General features: G+C 51.3%; 1 protein-coding gene across 3 annotated transcripts; it reads left to right on the top strand.

Moving 5' to 3' along the window:
- The first annotated feature begins 4899 nt into the window (after nucleotides 1-4899).
- Nucleotides 4900-8319, top strand: IL13 (interleukin 13). Of its 3 annotated transcripts, none has more exons than XM_030299270.2 (4): nucleotides 4900-5336; nucleotides 6512-6565; nucleotides 6806-6913; nucleotides 7269-8319. In XM_030299270.2, the coding sequence occupies exons 1-4, from the start codon at nucleotides 5052-5054 to the stop codon at nucleotides 7374-7376; spliced, it is 555 nt and encodes a 184-aa protein (XP_030155130.1). In that variant the 5' UTR covers nucleotides 4900-5051; the 3' UTR covers nucleotides 7377-8319. The 3 variants fall into 3 exon arrangements, with proteins under 3 accessions (XP_030155130.1, XP_030155291.1, XP_030155219.1); XM_030299431.1 differs by having other exon boundaries at nucleotides 7272-8319; XM_030299359.1 differs by having other exon boundaries at nucleotides 6809-6913.
- Nucleotides 8320-17729: the final 9410 nt, after the last annotated feature.

Below are 17729 nucleotides of genomic sequence, written 5' to 3' on the forward strand. Positions count from 1 at the left end.
AAGCAAACAAGATATCCTTCAGTAGGTGAATGGGTCAGTGAACCTGGTACAAGATATCCTTCAGTGGGTGAATGGGTCAATGAACTTGGTACATCCAGATAACAGAATATCATTCAGCACTAAAAAGGAGACACCAAGTCATGAAAAGACATGAAGGAATTTAAATACATAGTACTAAATGGAAGGAGTCAATCTGAAAAGGCTAGACATTGTATGATTCCAACTATATGACATTTTGGAAAATGCAAGACTACGGAGACAATAAAAAGATCACTGGTTGCTAGGGGTTAGTAGGGAAGGAAGGACAAAGAGGTGGATTACAGAGGATTTTTAGGGCAGTGAAACTACTCCATGTGGTATTACAACAGTGGTTACATGCCATCATACATTTGTTAGAACTCACAGAATATGAACCACCAAGAGTGAACCCTGAAATAAACTATGAATTCTGGGTGATAATGATGTGTCAATGTAGACTTATCACTTGTAACAAATGTACCACTTTGGCAGGGAATATTGATAATTGGGAAGGCTATGTATGTGCAGGGTCAGGAGTATATGGTAACCCTGGACTTTCTGTTCAATTTCGTTGTGAATCTAAAACTCCTCGGGTGCCTGGGTGGGTCAATCGGTTGAACATCAGGCTTTGGCTCAGGTCATGATGTCGCGGTTGGTGGGTTCAAGCCCTGCATCGGGATCTGTACTGACACCTCGGAGCCTGGAGCCAGCTTCAGATTCTGTGTCTTCCTCGATCTCTGCCCCTCCCCCACTCACGGTGTGTTTCTGTCTCCAAAATAAATAAACATATAAAAAAAATTTTTAACTCCTCTAAAAAAATCTATTTTTTAAAAAGCAATGACTCTACATTTTTTAATCTAACTTGACATCTAATTTTTTAAATTATTTTTTTGAGAGCAAGAGAGAGAGCGAGAGCAGGGGAGAGAGAGAGCAGGGGAGGGGCAGACAGAAAGGGAGACACAGAATCCGAAGCAGGCTCCAGGCTCTGAGCTGTCATCACAAAGCCCAATACGGGGCTCAAACTTGTGAACAGGGAGATTATGACCTGAGCCAAAGTCGATCACTTAACCAACTGAGCCACCCAGGCGCCCCCATAAGACTTTTTAAATAAAATAAATTGAAGTTTTTGGGTTTTTTTCCAAGAAAGAAAACTGCCCAAAACTTAATGACATGTCTTCAGTTTAAAAGGACCCACTGTGCATCTGACACCCTAGAGGAAAACAAAACTACCCCAAGGTAACTGTAAAATTTGGAGCATGGGAGCCCAGAAAATTTCCTACAAATTTCTAAAGAGACAGCTAGAAAAGATGTGGATTCAAAATGCATTTGGACTTCTGAACAGCAATACTGGAAGATAGGACACCATGGTAAAGGCATTAAAAATTCTAAAAGAAAATTATTTCCTGCCTGAAATTCTGTGTTGTTAGGATGTGTTTCCCCAACAAAGAAGAAGACCTGAAATGCAAGGATCAGGAAGGTCACACAGGAGAGAGGCAAAGGGAAGTCTCAGGAGGGGGGTGACAGGAGACCTCAGAATGACAGCCAGCCAAGCAAGTTGTCAGAGGGTGCTGTCCAGGTCAGTCAGAGCAACTCAGCAGGCTCCAGGGCAGACTTTTTGGAGAAAATGAAATTGTGCAAATAACTCATTTGCCCAAGTCTAATGAGAAGATATTTATATAAGCGGCCAAGAATGTAGGGTCAAATCACAGAGGAAAAGAGAATGAAGCAAGTGGAAAAAACTATTCACTCCAGAAGAAAAAGCTTTGAGGGGAAATAAAAGTAATCTAATTGTAGTTAACTACACGTCCCAGCTTTGAATATATTGGTATTATTATGCAAATTGTAAAAAAAAAAAAAGGGTCTGACTGACCGGGAACTCTGATCTACTGTATAAGGAGGATGAGAAAAAGGGAAGGATGCAAGTGCAAGAAGGAAGGCAAGGAGGAAAGAAAATTAAATATTCATCATAGACCATAGTAAATGCCTACCCCCGAAAATCAAGAAAATTGAGAAACACAGAGGACATAAATTCCAAAAGAAACAGTTAAAATCATGGCTCCTCAGAGAAGAGGCTAATGGGGTGGGGGGAGGGGGCTGGGCTGCTTGTCGGCAACTGAAGGCTCTGCCATTTTATCTCCCTTGCCAGTTAACAAGGTAACTAACAAGGTCATGGATGCTGGCAGGTGACGGGAGACCCTTGGATCAGAGACAAAGAGGAGCTTGTTATGCACGGTAATAGTATTAGAGCATTATTTTTTATTTTGTCCTCTGCACCGCGGTTCTCACAGTGTGGTGCCCAGGATCCCAGCCAGCACCTGTGCACACTGTGGGTTGCAGTACAGGAGAAGAAGCCTGAGCTTAGGGAGACTGAAGTTCTGATCATGGACAGTAAGTCTGCTGCCTTTGGTTTGTGAGGAAGGTGCTGCTGTGTCCAACACTGATTGGCATACAAACATCTTTCAAAAGACACTAAGGAACAAAGAAGGGCACTTAGATCCTCGCTCACCAGTCATACAGAAATCCAACAGACCCACGGGGAACTGAAAGTCAAAACTGACATTTTTTACAACCAACCTCCCTGAATGATTTTTTACAAATTACATGCATGTATAACTTTAATTTTAAAAATTCTACTAAATTAGTTATTTTAGATTATTAAAACAATTCGCCTAACCCTTATTCCCACTGACTGGGCATCTTTTCTTTCCATAGGAGAAACAACTCGAGAGAAAATTGGGAAAGGATGTTTTGCGGAACTTCGCACAGAAAGAGCTGGTCCCGAGGCTGGGCCATCTCAACCCCAGCGACCTGACCAGGGACAAAGAGCAAGGCGCAGAGGCCACGACCCCGCCCTTCCCTTGTCTTCACCGCGCCTCCGGAGCAGGCTCCCCCCTCCAGCCACCCCCAGGCCGGGAGCCCGTCCTGCACCTGCGGGGCCAGGATCTGGCGCCCATGCCTCAGGCTGTAGGACTTTAGCAAGCCCTATGTCGAGTGCAGGGAGCAGCCCGTTCGTAGTTCGTGTTGACCGCAATTATCCAGTCTGTGAATGGAGCCCCCTGAAAATCAAATACCAACAAGAGCATTTGTTACGTAGCCAGCTGGGGTCTCTCTGCGGGCCAAAGGCCAGGACGGGTTTCCTGAACCCGGCCGGGAGGCACGGCCCCGATGTCCTTGGTGGCAAGGCAGGAGTCGGGCGGGCAGGGTCCTCGGCGTCAGCAGATGCCCGGCCAGGCGGCGGGCCGGGCGCCCCCCTCGCCGGTGCGCACAGGCGCTCGGGGTACCGGGGTGCCGGCATGTGTAGGCGGCCCGCGTCACGCCTGGCGCTGGGTCCCATCACTCCCACCTTGGACGCTCCCGCGCCCGCCCGGCCTGCGCGCACGCGAGGAGGGGGCGGACGCCTCATAGCCTCCAGGAGTCCGCTCCCACCCGTCCCTCCCGCAAGGCCACCGCCCGAGGCCGCGGAGGAGGGCAGAGCCGCGCAGAACCTGTTTATCAGCCCCATCTCTCATTACATAAGGCCTCTATCTCCGCGGGGCATCGCCGCGACTGTCAGGCCAGCGCGCCTTCTCCCACGCGCGGGGGCGCACCTGCCCACAGTTCCCCGCCTCAGTTTACACGGTCCGCGATTGAGGGTCCTTGACTCCTCTTGGCACAGAGCTCCGGGATCCCACAGCGGTTCCCTGCTCCTTCCCTCAACACAGAGACCCAATTCTACAGATGAGGAAACTAAGGCCCACAGCGGTGTCACACAGTCTAGTGGCAGCACTCCAGGCACGGGGGGGGGGGGGGGGGGGGGGAGGGGGGGGAGTGGGGGTGTCGGGGGGCACAAGAGGCAGGGGCTGGCTCAGGACCTACAATTGTGCTGTGAAGTTTGGTTTGGCCTGAAGAGAGGGTGGGAGGAGAGAGTGGGCAAGGCTGGGAGGCTTGTGAACAAGAGCCCCAGCAGCGGCCCTTCATCCCTTCAGAGACCCTTGTGAGGATGTTGAGCCTCACTGAGGGTAGGACAAAGGGAGCCTGAGCAGACAGAGAGGGGCCTGGAGGGGAAAGCACTGGTTTAGGGGAGGAAGTGGGTGAAGGAGCCAGGCTGACATCAGTAATCAACAGGCAAATAACATAGTTTCTGTTGCAGGGGTTTCTGGAGGACTTCTAGAGAAAGGAGTGAAAAGCAGGTTATGGGCCAATGTCCCTGAGGGAGAGGGCTGTTCAGGGAAATCCTGGAGTGGGGGCAGGCCCTGAAACTGCCCTCCACAGCCTTCAATCTGTAGAAACTTGGGTCCCTCAGTGGGGAGGGCTTTGTCCCACACATAACTGGTGAGCAGAGGTGGCCACCCCAGGTCTCAATAGCACTGGGAGCAGTCACACTTTCCAACCTGGGCTAAGGCTGGGTCCTGACTCGTGCCAGTCTGGCATGTCAAGCGTTTCCCATCAGGACAGGCCCACGCCGAAGGCCTGAGTTGTGCACCCCGTTTTTAGGCTATCCATATTCAAAGTTATAATCAAGGCAACTTTAAAAAGAAAAGGTCCCAGGGAGGATCTCTGATTCTGACTGGATCTTTCAGTGGAGACCTGGGAATCTGAACTTTTTATCATCCTTTCCACAGTGAGGCCAACAGGGAATCAGGCAGATGAAAAGGAGTGAACTTCACTCTTCTCTTTTTATCCCGTTTGAATTTTGTATCCAAAGCAAGTATTACTCTGGTAATGCAAGAGACCACTTCACTGAAAAAATAAAACCCCTCAATTCCCACATCTGGTAGACTGTGGTCATAGCACTGTCTGCCTAGCACTTCTGGTGACCCAAAGGGTCTCAAGACAGGAGCTGGGCAGGCACTCGGGGCGGTCACCAAGCAAAACTGCTAGAGCTCCAGCTGGCTTGGCCGACACCAGGCTGCCCTCTTCCCTAATGCTGGAGTAAGCCCACCCATATCTTGAAAATTGCCCCAGACCCCCTCACTGCTAAGTCCACAAGAAATCAAATTCTTTCCTTTATGTGACACTGGATTTTCCACAAAGTAAAATCAAGATGAGTAAAGATGTGGTTTCTAGATAGTACCCGACAAAGCGGAGACCAGGGTGGGAGGCGTCACACTTGGCCTATAAAAGCTACCGCAAGAGGCCAAGGCCACAAGCCACTCAGCTTAGGCCAGCCTACGTGTCTGCTCCTCGCTCCTCCTGTGTTAGCTCTAGGCTCCATGGCGCTCTGGCTGACCGTGGTCATTGCTCTCACCTGCCTTGGTGGCCTTGCCTCCCCGGGCCCTCACTCAAGGAGGGAGCTCAAGGAGCTCATTGAAGAGCTGGTCAACATCACCCAGAATCAGGTGAGTACGCTGGTGCTAGGGTGGGTAACTCTCAGGCAGGGTAATTGGTCATTGTTCAGGCCATGAAGGTTGGGCCGTGCCAAGAGGCCTGTGGGGCCTGAAGAAGCCCCATGGACCAGGACAGGCCCAGCCATGAGGGAGAGGTGCTGGGCCAGCGGTTGGGGGAATAGCACAACGGACGGCCCCATAAAGAGATTTGGCTGAGCCCCCAAGGACCACCTGTTCCCCTGGCCTGGCCCTGCCTGCCAAGACCAGCTCCTACTCAGCTGTTCGAGAAAAGAGGTTAGCAGAGAGAGGCCAGCACCCTCCCAGGGCGATTTAGAATTTGCCAAATGGATGTGAACAGAATAATGGGGCCATTATTCGCAGTAGTTTGGTTAAGCCCATTCTTATGGAAAAATTCACTAGTAGTCAGCTCCTGTCCCCAGTGGTGATGGCTCACAGTTTGAGTAATTTTTGTGTGCCAAGGCTAGTGCTGTGCTTTTCATCTCATTTCATCACTGCCAACCATCTCAAGAGACAGGTGCGATGACCCTATTCTACTAAGCTGCATTAAGGTTGACAAAAGCCAGCTTCAAACCAGGCCTGGGTGACACCGGGTGCCCATATTCCAAACTGCAGTGTCCTCCGATTCGGAAGACAGGGTTTAAAAAAAATTTTTTTTATTAATGTTTATTTTTGAGAGAGAGGGAGAGAAACAGGGCGAGAGTGGGGGAGGGCAGAGAGAGAGGGAGACACAGAATCCAAAGAAGGCTCACAGCTCTAAGCTGTCAGCACAGAGCCCGATACAGGGCTTGAACTCATAAACCACGAGATCATGAGCTGAGCCAAAGTCAGACGTTTCACTGACTGAGCCACCCAGGGGCTCCTCCAGAAGATAGAGTTTTATACACGAGTGCCCACCACCTCCCATCTGACTGACCTGGCCTCCCCTCCTCTCTCACCCAATGCTGCCCTGGCTATGGGAAGCTTCACTCAAGGCTGTGTCACTCAGATTTTTCTCTCTCAGCCCCTAAACCCTGTACAATGGATCTCCCTCAGTATGCAGAGCAGGAAATTAAGTTCAGGAACACTGAGGGGTCCCAGGCCTGCCTCTGTGCTACACCGGGTTGCCTGTGGGGCCTGATCGCTATGGAGACCTACCCTGCGATTTTGCTATCTTTTTGCTCCTTCAGGTATCCCTCTGCAATGGCAGCATGGTGTGGAGCGTCAACCTGACAACCGGCATGGTGAGGACCCCTTGGAAGCTGGGAGGGAGGTGGCTGAGGCTGTAGGTCTTATGTGTGTCTTTCCTCACTTGCAAGGCTTAGGGGTTCCACGCAAGCACAGTTTGGACCTTCCCCACCACCCAAAGCTACCTCCATCAAGACTCTCAGCCCCCTCCTCCTGTGAAGTCACTGAAGGTGCTGCCTAAGCCATACGGCTGGGGGTTCCCAGCAGGGCCTGACACCCCCGTGTTCTTCTCCCAGCAGTACTGTGCAGCCCTAGAATCTCTCATCAATGTCTCTGACTGCACTGCCATCCAAAGGACCCAGAGGATGCTGAAAGCCCTGTGCACTCAGAAACCCTCAGCAGGGGTAAGGCGCCCTGTCCTGTACCCCTCAACCCTGCACCCACTCCTGCCAGCCCTGGGCTCACCCTAGAAGCTCCTGGGGGAACCTAGCTGAGCATCTGAGGCAAGCGTCCACCCGGGGGGTGGGTCCACGGTGGCAACAGGAACATGGCCTTCGGGATTTCCAAGACCTGGTCTTGAGAGCTTCCGACTCCCACCTGAGCTTCAGTTTCCATATCGGTGAAATGTGGGCACTAACAGGACCCGCCCCATGGGGCTTTCGTGAGGATTAAATAAGCCAGTTCCTGGAAAGCCCCTGGCAGAGGCTGGGCATCTTTGCTCTGGAGTCCCATTAATGCCCTGGCCTCTTTTTCCCACAGCAGATTTCCAGTGAGCGCAGCCGAGACACCAAAATTGAAGTGATCCAGTTGGTAAAAAACCTGCTCAACCATCTAAGGAGAAATTTTCGCCATGGAAATTTCAAATGAAGGATGAAAACCTAGCATCGCTATTTGCAGAGGCAGACCTGACCGTTTAAGTTATAGATTCATTTTTCTTTCAGAAGTTTCAAATTTCTTGGGGAGATGGCGGGGGGATGGGAGGGGGGCACGATTTCCTTAGCTTAGAGCTCAGCCTGTGCTGCCTGCCCTCGCCTAGCCGACCCCAGCTGCCCTTGCCTTAGTGCACAGGGCCCTCCTCCATCTGGGCTCTGAGTTCTGTGAACAACCAGGGGCAGGGGTGGGGGAGGGGGGGCGGAGCACTGCCTCTCATTACTGCCCCCTCCTTAGAGGGAACGGCAGCATTACACCAAGGACGCCACCTTGGCAGACACGTATGGGAGGCGGACCTGCTCTATACGGGGACAGCTAAGGCAGACAGCGGCTCAGGCATATCTTCTTCTTGGCCTTATTTATTACTGTGTGTTATTTAAACAAATGTTGTTTGTCTGTGCTGGGGACAGGAAGGGACTGTCACCACCAGAACCTTGAGCTGGGGGCCCAGTGACTTGGGCTTTAGGAGTCCCTGGGAATAAGCACTGTGTGCAAAATTCTGCTACCTCATTGGGGTCCTGGGGCCGACACAGGGGACAGGAGAGAGGGCTGGAGTAGCTGCTCTTGTCTGCCAGCCAGCAGTTGGCCCTCAGCCAAGAAGTAATTTATTGTTTTTCCCTGTATTTAAAGTTAAGAAATAAAATGTTATCAAAGAGTTAATAATATATAGAAGAGCAGCCTAGAATGCTGCATCTGGTGTGTGTGGACTGTGGGGAGGGGTCATTGAATGTCTTGTTTCACTGACTTTGTCAAAGGAAGCCAGAAATAAAGACAGTGACAAGAGACCTGATGATGTTTGTCTTTTACTGTGGCCTTTGGGAATCCTGGCCTATGTTCTTCTGGAGGCAGGGCAGTGGGAGTGGCGGGGGAGTTAGGGACAGGACCTGGGCTGGAAGGAAGTAAGCGACCCCCCAGGGGTGTGGGCTGCCACCCACAGGGAGGCAGAGGAAGCCTGGGCCCTGACTTCTGGGTTCATGGAGGACATGAGAGGAGGAGGAGGAGGAGCAATTAGGGACCTCAGAAGTCATCTTATGATCACGGTTATGATGAGTGGCCAGCCTATGTGTAGCACCACCCACACAACCTCTGGTGTCTCCCCCACAACCTCTCTGAGGCTCAGGGGAGAAAAGGCTATATGCCCAAGGTCACACACCTGGTGAGGAGCAAAGCCAGGATGAGAAGCCAGAACTCACTCCAACTCCAAAGCCCATACACTAAACTACCCAGCCTTTCTCTGTCCAGATGTCATCTCACCTAAATGTATGGCCTTTATCATACTGGCATCAACCTATGCGGGCACCTCCCCCGATGGGAAGCTCACTTTCTAGGGAGAGCACAGTCAGTCCTTGGACAGGTGTCATCATTAGTGCATACTCACCACCTCTCTGAACAACTGATTTATGACCCCTGAACTATGGAGTGAGGAGTAGAGACCCCAGGTCACAGGGGCCTGGTCAGACTGCTGCCCCAACCAGGTCTTCCTGCCTCTCCCTTGGCCCAGGCCAGCACTAGGAGCACCAGAAGAAGAGGCCTCAGCAAACCACAGCTAATGCTCATGTCTCTCAGGAGCGGTTTACACTGTGAATCTGAGAGGTGCCCATAAGGAGGGAATGCTTTTGCAGTGAGTGGTAGGGTCCTCACAAACCAGTCTCAAACACTGGGTGGTGGGCAGGTACCCTCCCTGAGAAGCCCCGAGCCCTGTGGGAACATCCACAGCAATGTTCAGGAACCAGTGGGGGCAGTCACCTGGGAGCAGTGAGAGGTGATGCTGTGCACGACTCAGGCAACAGAAGCCATGGCAGGACCTGACCAGGGGCACACAACCACAGGGGCAGCTCCAGGAGCCACTGAAACAGAGCGGACCCCTTGCACCCAGGTAGAAATGAGGGAGGACCTGTGGAGGGGGCACAGGAGCTGAGCGTCCCACAGGCTGTCCGGAGCAGGGACTGGATCGTCTCCGTGGTCCCACAAGGTCTCAGAACCTGCTGAGTCCCACTATATTTGCTGAGGACTGCCTGCGGCCTACACTCCTCCCGCCCTCTGGGCTGGCAATGACTAAGACAGCACATGCACTCAAGGTTTAGCCCCAGAAAGAAGTCTGTAAGCAATGGAGGGTCTGGAGAGGAGAGCTCTACCAGGAAAGCAGGCAAATCGGGGGTGGGGGTAGGAGGTAAGAGCTCTGCAATTCCTCTCCATCCAGAGGTTCAAGAGTTTTGAGCCAGAGGATATTTGTGGAAGATTGATTTTATGTTTATACAAAACTTTTTAGCAATCCAGTCTCTGGCAGCATCACCTCTGACCCACATCCTCTGCCCAACCAGAGCACTGGCCGGTCGGTCCGAAGGAAGATGGAAAGCCTTCAGGTGAAACTCCATGTGAATCTTTCAAGAAGACTGGAAGTGAGGCTGGACTGGGGCAGGGTCCCTTAGGATTTCCTAAGGATGCATTTACTCCAAGTGGTAGTCAGGAGGGTGTACAGCACCAGCAAGGCCACCAGGGCCCCACCACTAGGGGTCCACAGTGCGCCACATCTGCAGGTACCCACAGCTCCCTGCCTGCAGCACTGAGACTGTCCCCAAGACAAGGAACCTGTGGTCACGGATGTGTGCAGTCAGCCAGAGAGGGCTCGGGCCCTGTCAGGAATGATGGACCTCCCAGAGCCACAGAACCAAGCCAGTGCAGTTGGCAAAAGGGAGGAGGGCCCAGCCAGGAATGAGAGAGAAAGAAAAAGATGAAAGAGGAAAAAAGCGTATGTGTCAGCTATTGTGGCTGGGAGCACCACTACCTGGGGACTAAGCCCGGGGTATTTGCTGGGAGTTTCTCTAACCATATGGTCTCACTTCTTCCATGCGAGAAGCAAACCCTGAGCAGGTCCCAGAGAGAAGGGGGGTCGGGAAGAGACAGAGTGCTTGCTGAGTGGGAGGGAGATGCTGGTCATGGGGCCCAGGGTGGGGAGCCCCTTTGCACCCCACGAACCCCAGGCCCCGGAGGTTTCACTGGAAGAGGGGCTGGGGCTCAAGTGAGAAGTGAGACACACTTGAGTTTCCGGTGAACTTGGCTCCAACACCCTCTGTTTGCTGCTCAGATGAGGTGTCAGAAAACACTTCGAGTCACTGCTGGGGTTTCTCTGAGGCTGGCCCTCTCTGAACTGCTCGGGACTCAGGAGGACAAGGGCTTTCGTCTTGTTTCCTTGTGACCCGGAAGCTTGAAGGCTGCGGATCATCAAATCCATCAGCCTGTGGCTTTTTCATTATTATCAACAGGAAAGTGCCTTCTGCGTATTATCTTAATTTAGCTGGTCAGTTGGAGCAAAACCAAAAATCGTTCCTCCCTTGAGCTGACTCCCTTCTAAGCCGGCCCAGCCGAGTCCAAGCTGACCATGTTCCAGGATGGCCGATGGCCTGGGACTCACTGGCCAGTCCTCTGACTTTTCCGGAAGCCCAAACCGGTGTCAGAACTGGGGACTGTATCCACGGTCACCCCTCCCACACACATGCTGCCCACTCCTACACTGAAAAATAAAAGTCATAAAGCCTCATTATCTTCATTCGTTTCTCAGCTCCACCCAAAAGCAACAGAGTAAAGGGTTTGCAACGAACTTTCCCAGATCAACTGATTTCTCAGCAGCAAGGGAGGGCCCCATGACGAAGCCATTTGAAATCCCAGAAGCAATTTTCTACCTACGACCTCACTTTCTGTTGCGCCCTCTCCCTTCCCCTGCACAATGCCTTGTGGAAAGTGGTGCTCTTAAAGCGTCCTTCAGAAACGCCCCCAGCCCGTGCACCACCCAGGCGAACGCTGCTGTGTGGTCACCGGTGACGCAAACATCAACATTAAATATAGCAACCTTCGTCAGTTCCGCTCTCTGCATTACTTGGACAAGCAAGCAAGCAAGCAAGCAAGCACGTGGCGAGGGCCATTCCTGAAAGCCAGTCTGCTGTGGAGGCTCCCGCAGACCAGAGGGTCGGCGCCCCCTTCTGAGCGCAAGGCCCTAGGCCACAAGAAGCCCCAGCAATACCCCATTAGAAAAGCAATTTTTCATTTAGCATCTCCTTTTTTTGTCCTCGTCTCTGTCTTCTCACCTTTTCTTTAATCAGCATTTATTCACTTCCCACTGAAGGACAAATTTAACTAAGAAAAAAAAACTAAAACAAAACAACATGAGAATGGTGTCTGGTCCATGAGAGGCTGGGAAGGGCTCCAGGATTGGACTGTTGGGGACCTGAGTTTAATTCTAAGTGTGCTGGGGGAGCTGGCTGTCTCAGGAGCGGATCCGGCACCTGCAGGGGTCCCGCACAATTCCTCCCACGGGCCCATCAGATGCTGTGTTGCCAGTGAGAGAGGAAGGCACACCATTCTTGGGGGGTCTTCACCCAGCCCTGGCCTGCCAGGCTGGTGCAGGGGAATATGTGGGGGATGAGATGGGAAAGGTGGGTCACCAGTCCAGCTCTGAAGCTGAAGTGGCATCGATGCCCCGAGGACAGACGGAGAGGTTCTGCAGACTCCTCAGACAGCTTTCCTCTCTCAGGAGAAGAACCTTCCACCTGCTTCTCAAAGAAAAGAGAAGCCAGGAGCCGATGGAGCTACTTCACTTCCATTAGAGAAGCCAGAGTGCACCCTCCTCCCCCTACTTCCCTCCTTATGAGGGGTCCTCCTTGCAACTTTGCTCAGAATCCCATTCCTTGGCCTTCACCAGGAGCTGGGACAGAGACTACAGGGTCCAAATAAGTCCCAGCTCTGCCCCTAACTTCCCTTGCTGTTACTCAGGCCAAGTCTCAGCTCTCGCTTCTGCGAAATGGAGGTTCGTTCGTTCATTCATTATCTACGGAGACCTTTACCAGGTGTTCTAGATGCTGGGGATCCATGATGAACAAAATAAGGTTACTTCTAGCGGAGGGACAGAGTCCACAAACAAGAGAACACAGATGCACAGGTGGTGGTGAGTGCACTGGCGGCCAGTGAAGTAGGGGGAGGGGGTGGTTGCTGTGAGGGTGGGGTAGGTGCTGCCTAACTCTATGGGGAGGTCAGGATGCAGATCTGGATGAAGTGAGGGATGGAGAAAACCATTCACATAACTAAGGAAAACGTCCAGGGAGAGGGGAGGGCAGGTGCTGACGTCTGGAGCAAGAAAGCTCCTCCCAGAATCAGGGTGTAGGGAGCAGAGGCCAAGGGTGGGAGCAAGAGGAATAGGCAGTCAGGGCTCTGAGGGCAAGATAGCTTTGCTCTGGCCCGCACATAGCAGAAGCACTCTGTGTGAAGGACACAACGTGGGGACAAGGACGGGAGTAGGAGGGCCAGTTAGGACACTCCTGTGGAGACCCAGGTGGGAGATGATGGTGGAGGACTGGATATGGTCAGGTTCTGGAGATGTGTGTGTTATCTACATGATATACATTTATACATCACTTCCACAAACATTATGACATCTGAGGTTATAAATATATGGATATTATGTAACATATAAATAGTAACTGTATAATTTTTTAAACATAAGTCTTAAAATTCCTTTATTGTGGGAAATTTCAAACACATACACAAGTAACTCCCCATTACTGACAGCCCAACAATTAGCAACTCATGGCCAATTTAGTTTTGTCTCTGTCCCACCTGCTTCCCAAGTCCCGCCTCCCACCTCCACCCAAGTTTCCAAACCAGAGGCTGCAGGATCGGATGTGGGCACAGAAGGTTTGTACCATGGTGTGAGCACCATGAAGGATCAAGTCGTCGTGCAATGATCTGGCGAGGCCTGTGCTCAAGTGTGTCCCCATATAAAAAATTTTTTTACTTGTTTATTTATTTTTGAGAGAGTGTGAGAGAGAGAGAGAGAGACCGACCACGAGCGGGGGAGGGGCAGAGAGAGAAGGAGACACAGAATCTGAAGCAGGCTCCAGGCTCTGGGCTGTCAGCACAGAGCCCGACACAGGGCTTGAACCCATGAACTTTGAGATCATGACCTGAGCCGAATTTAGACACTTAACCAACTGAGCCACCCAGGTGCCCCAAGGGTGTCCCTGTTTAAAAGCTACTGATCACATGGGGTACTGGAGGGCTCAGTCAGTTAAGCATCTGACCCATGATTTAGGCTCAGGTCATAATCTCACAGTTTGTGAGATGGAACCCGAGTGGTGATTGGGCTCTGGGCTGACAGCACAGAGCATGCCTGGGATTCTCTCTCTCTGCCCCTCCCCACCCCCTCTCTGCCTGCCTCTCTCTCTCTCAATAAAAAAAAAATAATAATAACTATCCACACATGGAATCCCCCACCCCCTTGCAGCAAGCACCCCAGCAAAGCCTGCCCTCTCAGATGCATCCACACCACTGTTTCCATTTCATGAGGCCTCCTCCCCATTGGGCACCTGCCCCCATGGCACTCCAGAAGCTCTCTCACTGATGTCACTGATTGTCTCCTATCACTAAATCCAGTGGAAACACTTCGGCCTTATCTCGCCCGCCCCTGAAGAACATCTGATGCCACTGACCACATGCTTCTCCAAGACTCTCTCAAGCCTGCATCCCCTCCCAGCCCCCCTAGCTGCCTGCCTCCTCTCCCTCCTTCCCTTCTTCCAGCAGCACCAGAAACGCCACAGTCATTTCTTGTTCCATCTCTTCCTGAGTCTGGGGGCAGTACCGTTCTTCCCCTTGGCTTCCTCGCCGTCTGTGTCGACAGCCCAGACTCTCCTCTGCTCAGGGTCCCCCTCTTCCCTCTGAAACTGTCATCTCTGCCAACAGCAGCTCCCATGCCAGAAACCTGGGGCTCTGTGTGACTTCTCACTCTTCCTCACCCCTATATTCAGCCCATTCCAAGTGCTATGATGATGATAATGATGGTAACGAAAGTTGGGAGACTTCCTACAGGCCGGGCACCACACTGAACACTGTTTTGATCACCTCATATAATCTTCCCACAGTCCTTTATTAGTTCAGTTCTACAGAGACTTTCCCGAGGTCACCTTGAGAGCAAGGGGCAGAGCTGGGACTCGAAGCACCAGGCCCCGCTGACTGCAGGATGCATGGCCTTCAATGACAGTACACTACTGGGAGCCACCCTCAGACCCATGGCTGCTGCCGTCCCACGCAATCCAAGATCCGTGAGCCATGCTTCTTGATCCACGCCAGCTACCAGCTCTGAGCTCACAGTGACCTCTGACTGCAGTCCTCCAGAAGGTTCTCCTCCCAGGCTGCTGGCTCACCCAGTTCCTGCAGGGCCCCAGGGAGCGCCTGCCTACTGGCCCGCCATGAACTGTCCCCACACCCCCTCTAAGGCCTACTTATTCCAGCGTCTGCTAGATAGAGCTCCATTGGAGGAGTCTTATTTTCATCATGAATAAGCCTGTGAGAAGGTCCTGGAAAGGGCTCTTCTCTCTGTGTTGTGTCACACAACTGACCCAAGAGGACGGAAGAGGACGCATGCAGGGTTCAGGGTAGGACAGGGCGCTGGGGATGGCTGCTGTGGCAGGACTCCTCAGCCAGGGCCTGGAAACTGGGCTGCTCTGGGTACTCTCACCTGTCCCTGTTCTCTAGGGAGCTGTGGCAGATGCCCCCTTCCTGTGCCCTGGAGCGGGAGGTTAGGTTTTCTGCAGGAGCAGTGCTAGGGGTGCTGGGACATAGCAGAGGCAGCAGCCCTGGGGTCCCTGGAATAGAGCTCCAGCAGTGCAATCTTGAACTCCACACCAGCGGGGCAGCCCCAGGGCTGGCACTCCTTCCTGAGGGTCATTTCTTTAGAATTCTGGGCCCAACCGGGAGCCTGCTCCCCCACCCTCCCAATATGTTCACCAACACCTACTTCCCTGCACTGAGTGCTCTCTGTGTAAGGTGCTCAGTGGTACCCACTTCCTGAGCGGACTCCAGAGACCTAAGTATGAGGGCTGCAGGGTGTCAACTAACACTCACCCTCCCCAAACAAGAATAAGGTCTCAAAGACTAAAAGGGGGACACATGCAGGAGGGATGGGTGTGGGGTAGTGTCCAGCAGCAAAACTTCCAGTGGCCCTGTCAGACGCGGGTTTGCCAGGTAGATGAAGTACCACAGTCATGGGACCAATCAAAGATACGATTAATAACAATAATAAAAATAAAAATTAAAATTAATAATAATACCATCACAGAGCACACACTAGGTACCAGGCACCATTCTGACTACTTAAAAACATTAACTTATTTATTCCTCACAAGAGCCACATGAAGGAGGTACCACGATTGCTCCCACTTTACGGAGGAAGTTGAGAAAGCAGAGCAGCCAGCCCTGACAGGCGGCCTGGCTGCCCATGTGGTGAGGTGGCCTCCAGAAACAGCCACCCCTCATGGAGTAATACGTGTCCAGCACTTTGCATAGAATCTCTCTCACACCTCACAGGGATCTTATGAGCAGGAGCCACATCATTCCCACTCCACGGGTGAGGAAACTGAGACCCAGACAGAGTCAGTGATCTGTCCACGGCGACAGAGTGGACAAGTGGCTTGTTTGATGGATTCCAAAACCCAGTGTTCAAAACTGTCACATTCTAGGGCCTGAAAGGACAGTTCTGAGGCCACACAGAAGCCAGGGCTGGTTCTCAGCGCTCACACAGGGTGAAGGGAAGGGGGTCTGTGCCTGACACAGCCAGAACCTAGCAGAGTCCTCAACTTCTCTCTGAGCTCCGGTGCCTGTCTGCCTTGTATCATCACTGCCTGTGACTCCTGATGGCTGGAAGAGGCTCCTGTGCAGGTGGAGCCTTGTCCCTGTCCTTGTCCCTGATGGGCAGGCTCCATCTTCCAAGGCCTCTGTCCAGCCAGCTACATGCACAGTGCCATGGGCCACAGTGCAGAGAGAACAGCTCCTTTTCTCCTACCCTTCAAGGGGACCTTCCGGTCACTCCGTGATGTTCTGCAAAGTTCACCTATCCCTGGATTTATCCAACCATTGAAACAAAACAAAACCAAAAAAAAAAAAAAAAAAGGCTTTATTCTGCTTCTGAGCTACTAGTTCGCATATTACAAATCTCTTCTGTTTACATCTTTGCCCCCAGAGCCTTAAACCTGGGGTGTAGCCCCCAGGAAAGGCATGTACTCAAAAAAGCCACCACCGAACACAGGGACAGCTTTTGTATCCTGCTGACCTCCCCTTCTCTCCAGCTCTCCCGCAGCCCCAAGGCTCTGACACGTGTGTTCTGCACCATGAACTCTCCTCCAGGATGTCTGCACTTTCAAGTTTTAACTTCCTGTTTTAACTTGGACCTTTCCTCAAAAAAGGAGTATGCACCATTTACTCCAAACAACAGTTTATCTGGATGTGAAGTCTCCATCTGTCCTGGAAGGAACTCAACTCTTCTTAGTAGCTCTCCTCAACTCTGTAGTGAAGACCTAACTTGCCCTAGCAAGAAACCCAAATAACCCAATAAAAAATGAGCAAAGGACCTAAATGGACATTTTTCCAAAGAAGATACATGAATGGCCGATAGATGCATGAAAAGATACTCATCATCACTCATCATCAGGGAAATTCAAATCAAAACCACAGTGAGATGCCACCTCATACCTGTTAGGATGATTATTTCAAAAAGGCAAGAAACCACAAGTGTTGGCGAGGATGCGGACAGAAGGAAACCTCTTGCACTGTTGCTGGGAATGCAAACTGATACAGCCGCTGTGGAAAATAGTATGGAAAATCCTCAAAACATTAAAGATACAAATACCATATGACCCACTAATTCTGCTTCTGGAAATACATCCAAGGGAAATGAAAACGCTATGTTGAAGAGATACATGAACCCCTATGTTCACAGCAGCATTATTTACAATATGTCGAGATGGAAACATCCTAAGTATCCATTGATGGATGAATAGAGAATTTGTACACACACACACACACACACACACACACACGCACGCACACACAATGGAATATTACTTGGCCATAAAGAGGAAACCCCACCACTTATGACAACATGAATAGACCGTGAAGGTGTTATGCTAAGTGAAATGTTAGAGAAACACAATACTGTATGATCTCACTTATATGTGTAATCTTACAAAAACAAAACCAAACCAAACCCAAACACCCAAATTCATAGTAAGAGAGATCAGATCTGTAGTCACCATAGGTAAAGGGGGTAGAGGGAGGGTGAAGAGAATGACAGTGGTCAAAACAAACTTCCAGTTATAAAATAAGTAAGTACAGGGGATGTAATGTACAACATGATGACTGTAGTTAATTAACACTGCTGTATGGAATCTTGTTAAATTGTTAAGAGAGTAAATCCTAAGAGTTCTCATCACAAGGGAAAAAACATTTTTTCTTTTTTTGTTCTATATA

The sequence above is a fragment of the Lynx canadensis genome, chromosome A1 (assembly GCF_007474595.2).
Source record: "Lynx canadensis isolate LIC74 chromosome A1, mLynCan4.pri.v2, whole genome shotgun sequence".
Lineage (NCBI taxonomy): Eukaryota > Metazoa > Chordata > Mammalia > Carnivora > Felidae > Lynx > Lynx canadensis.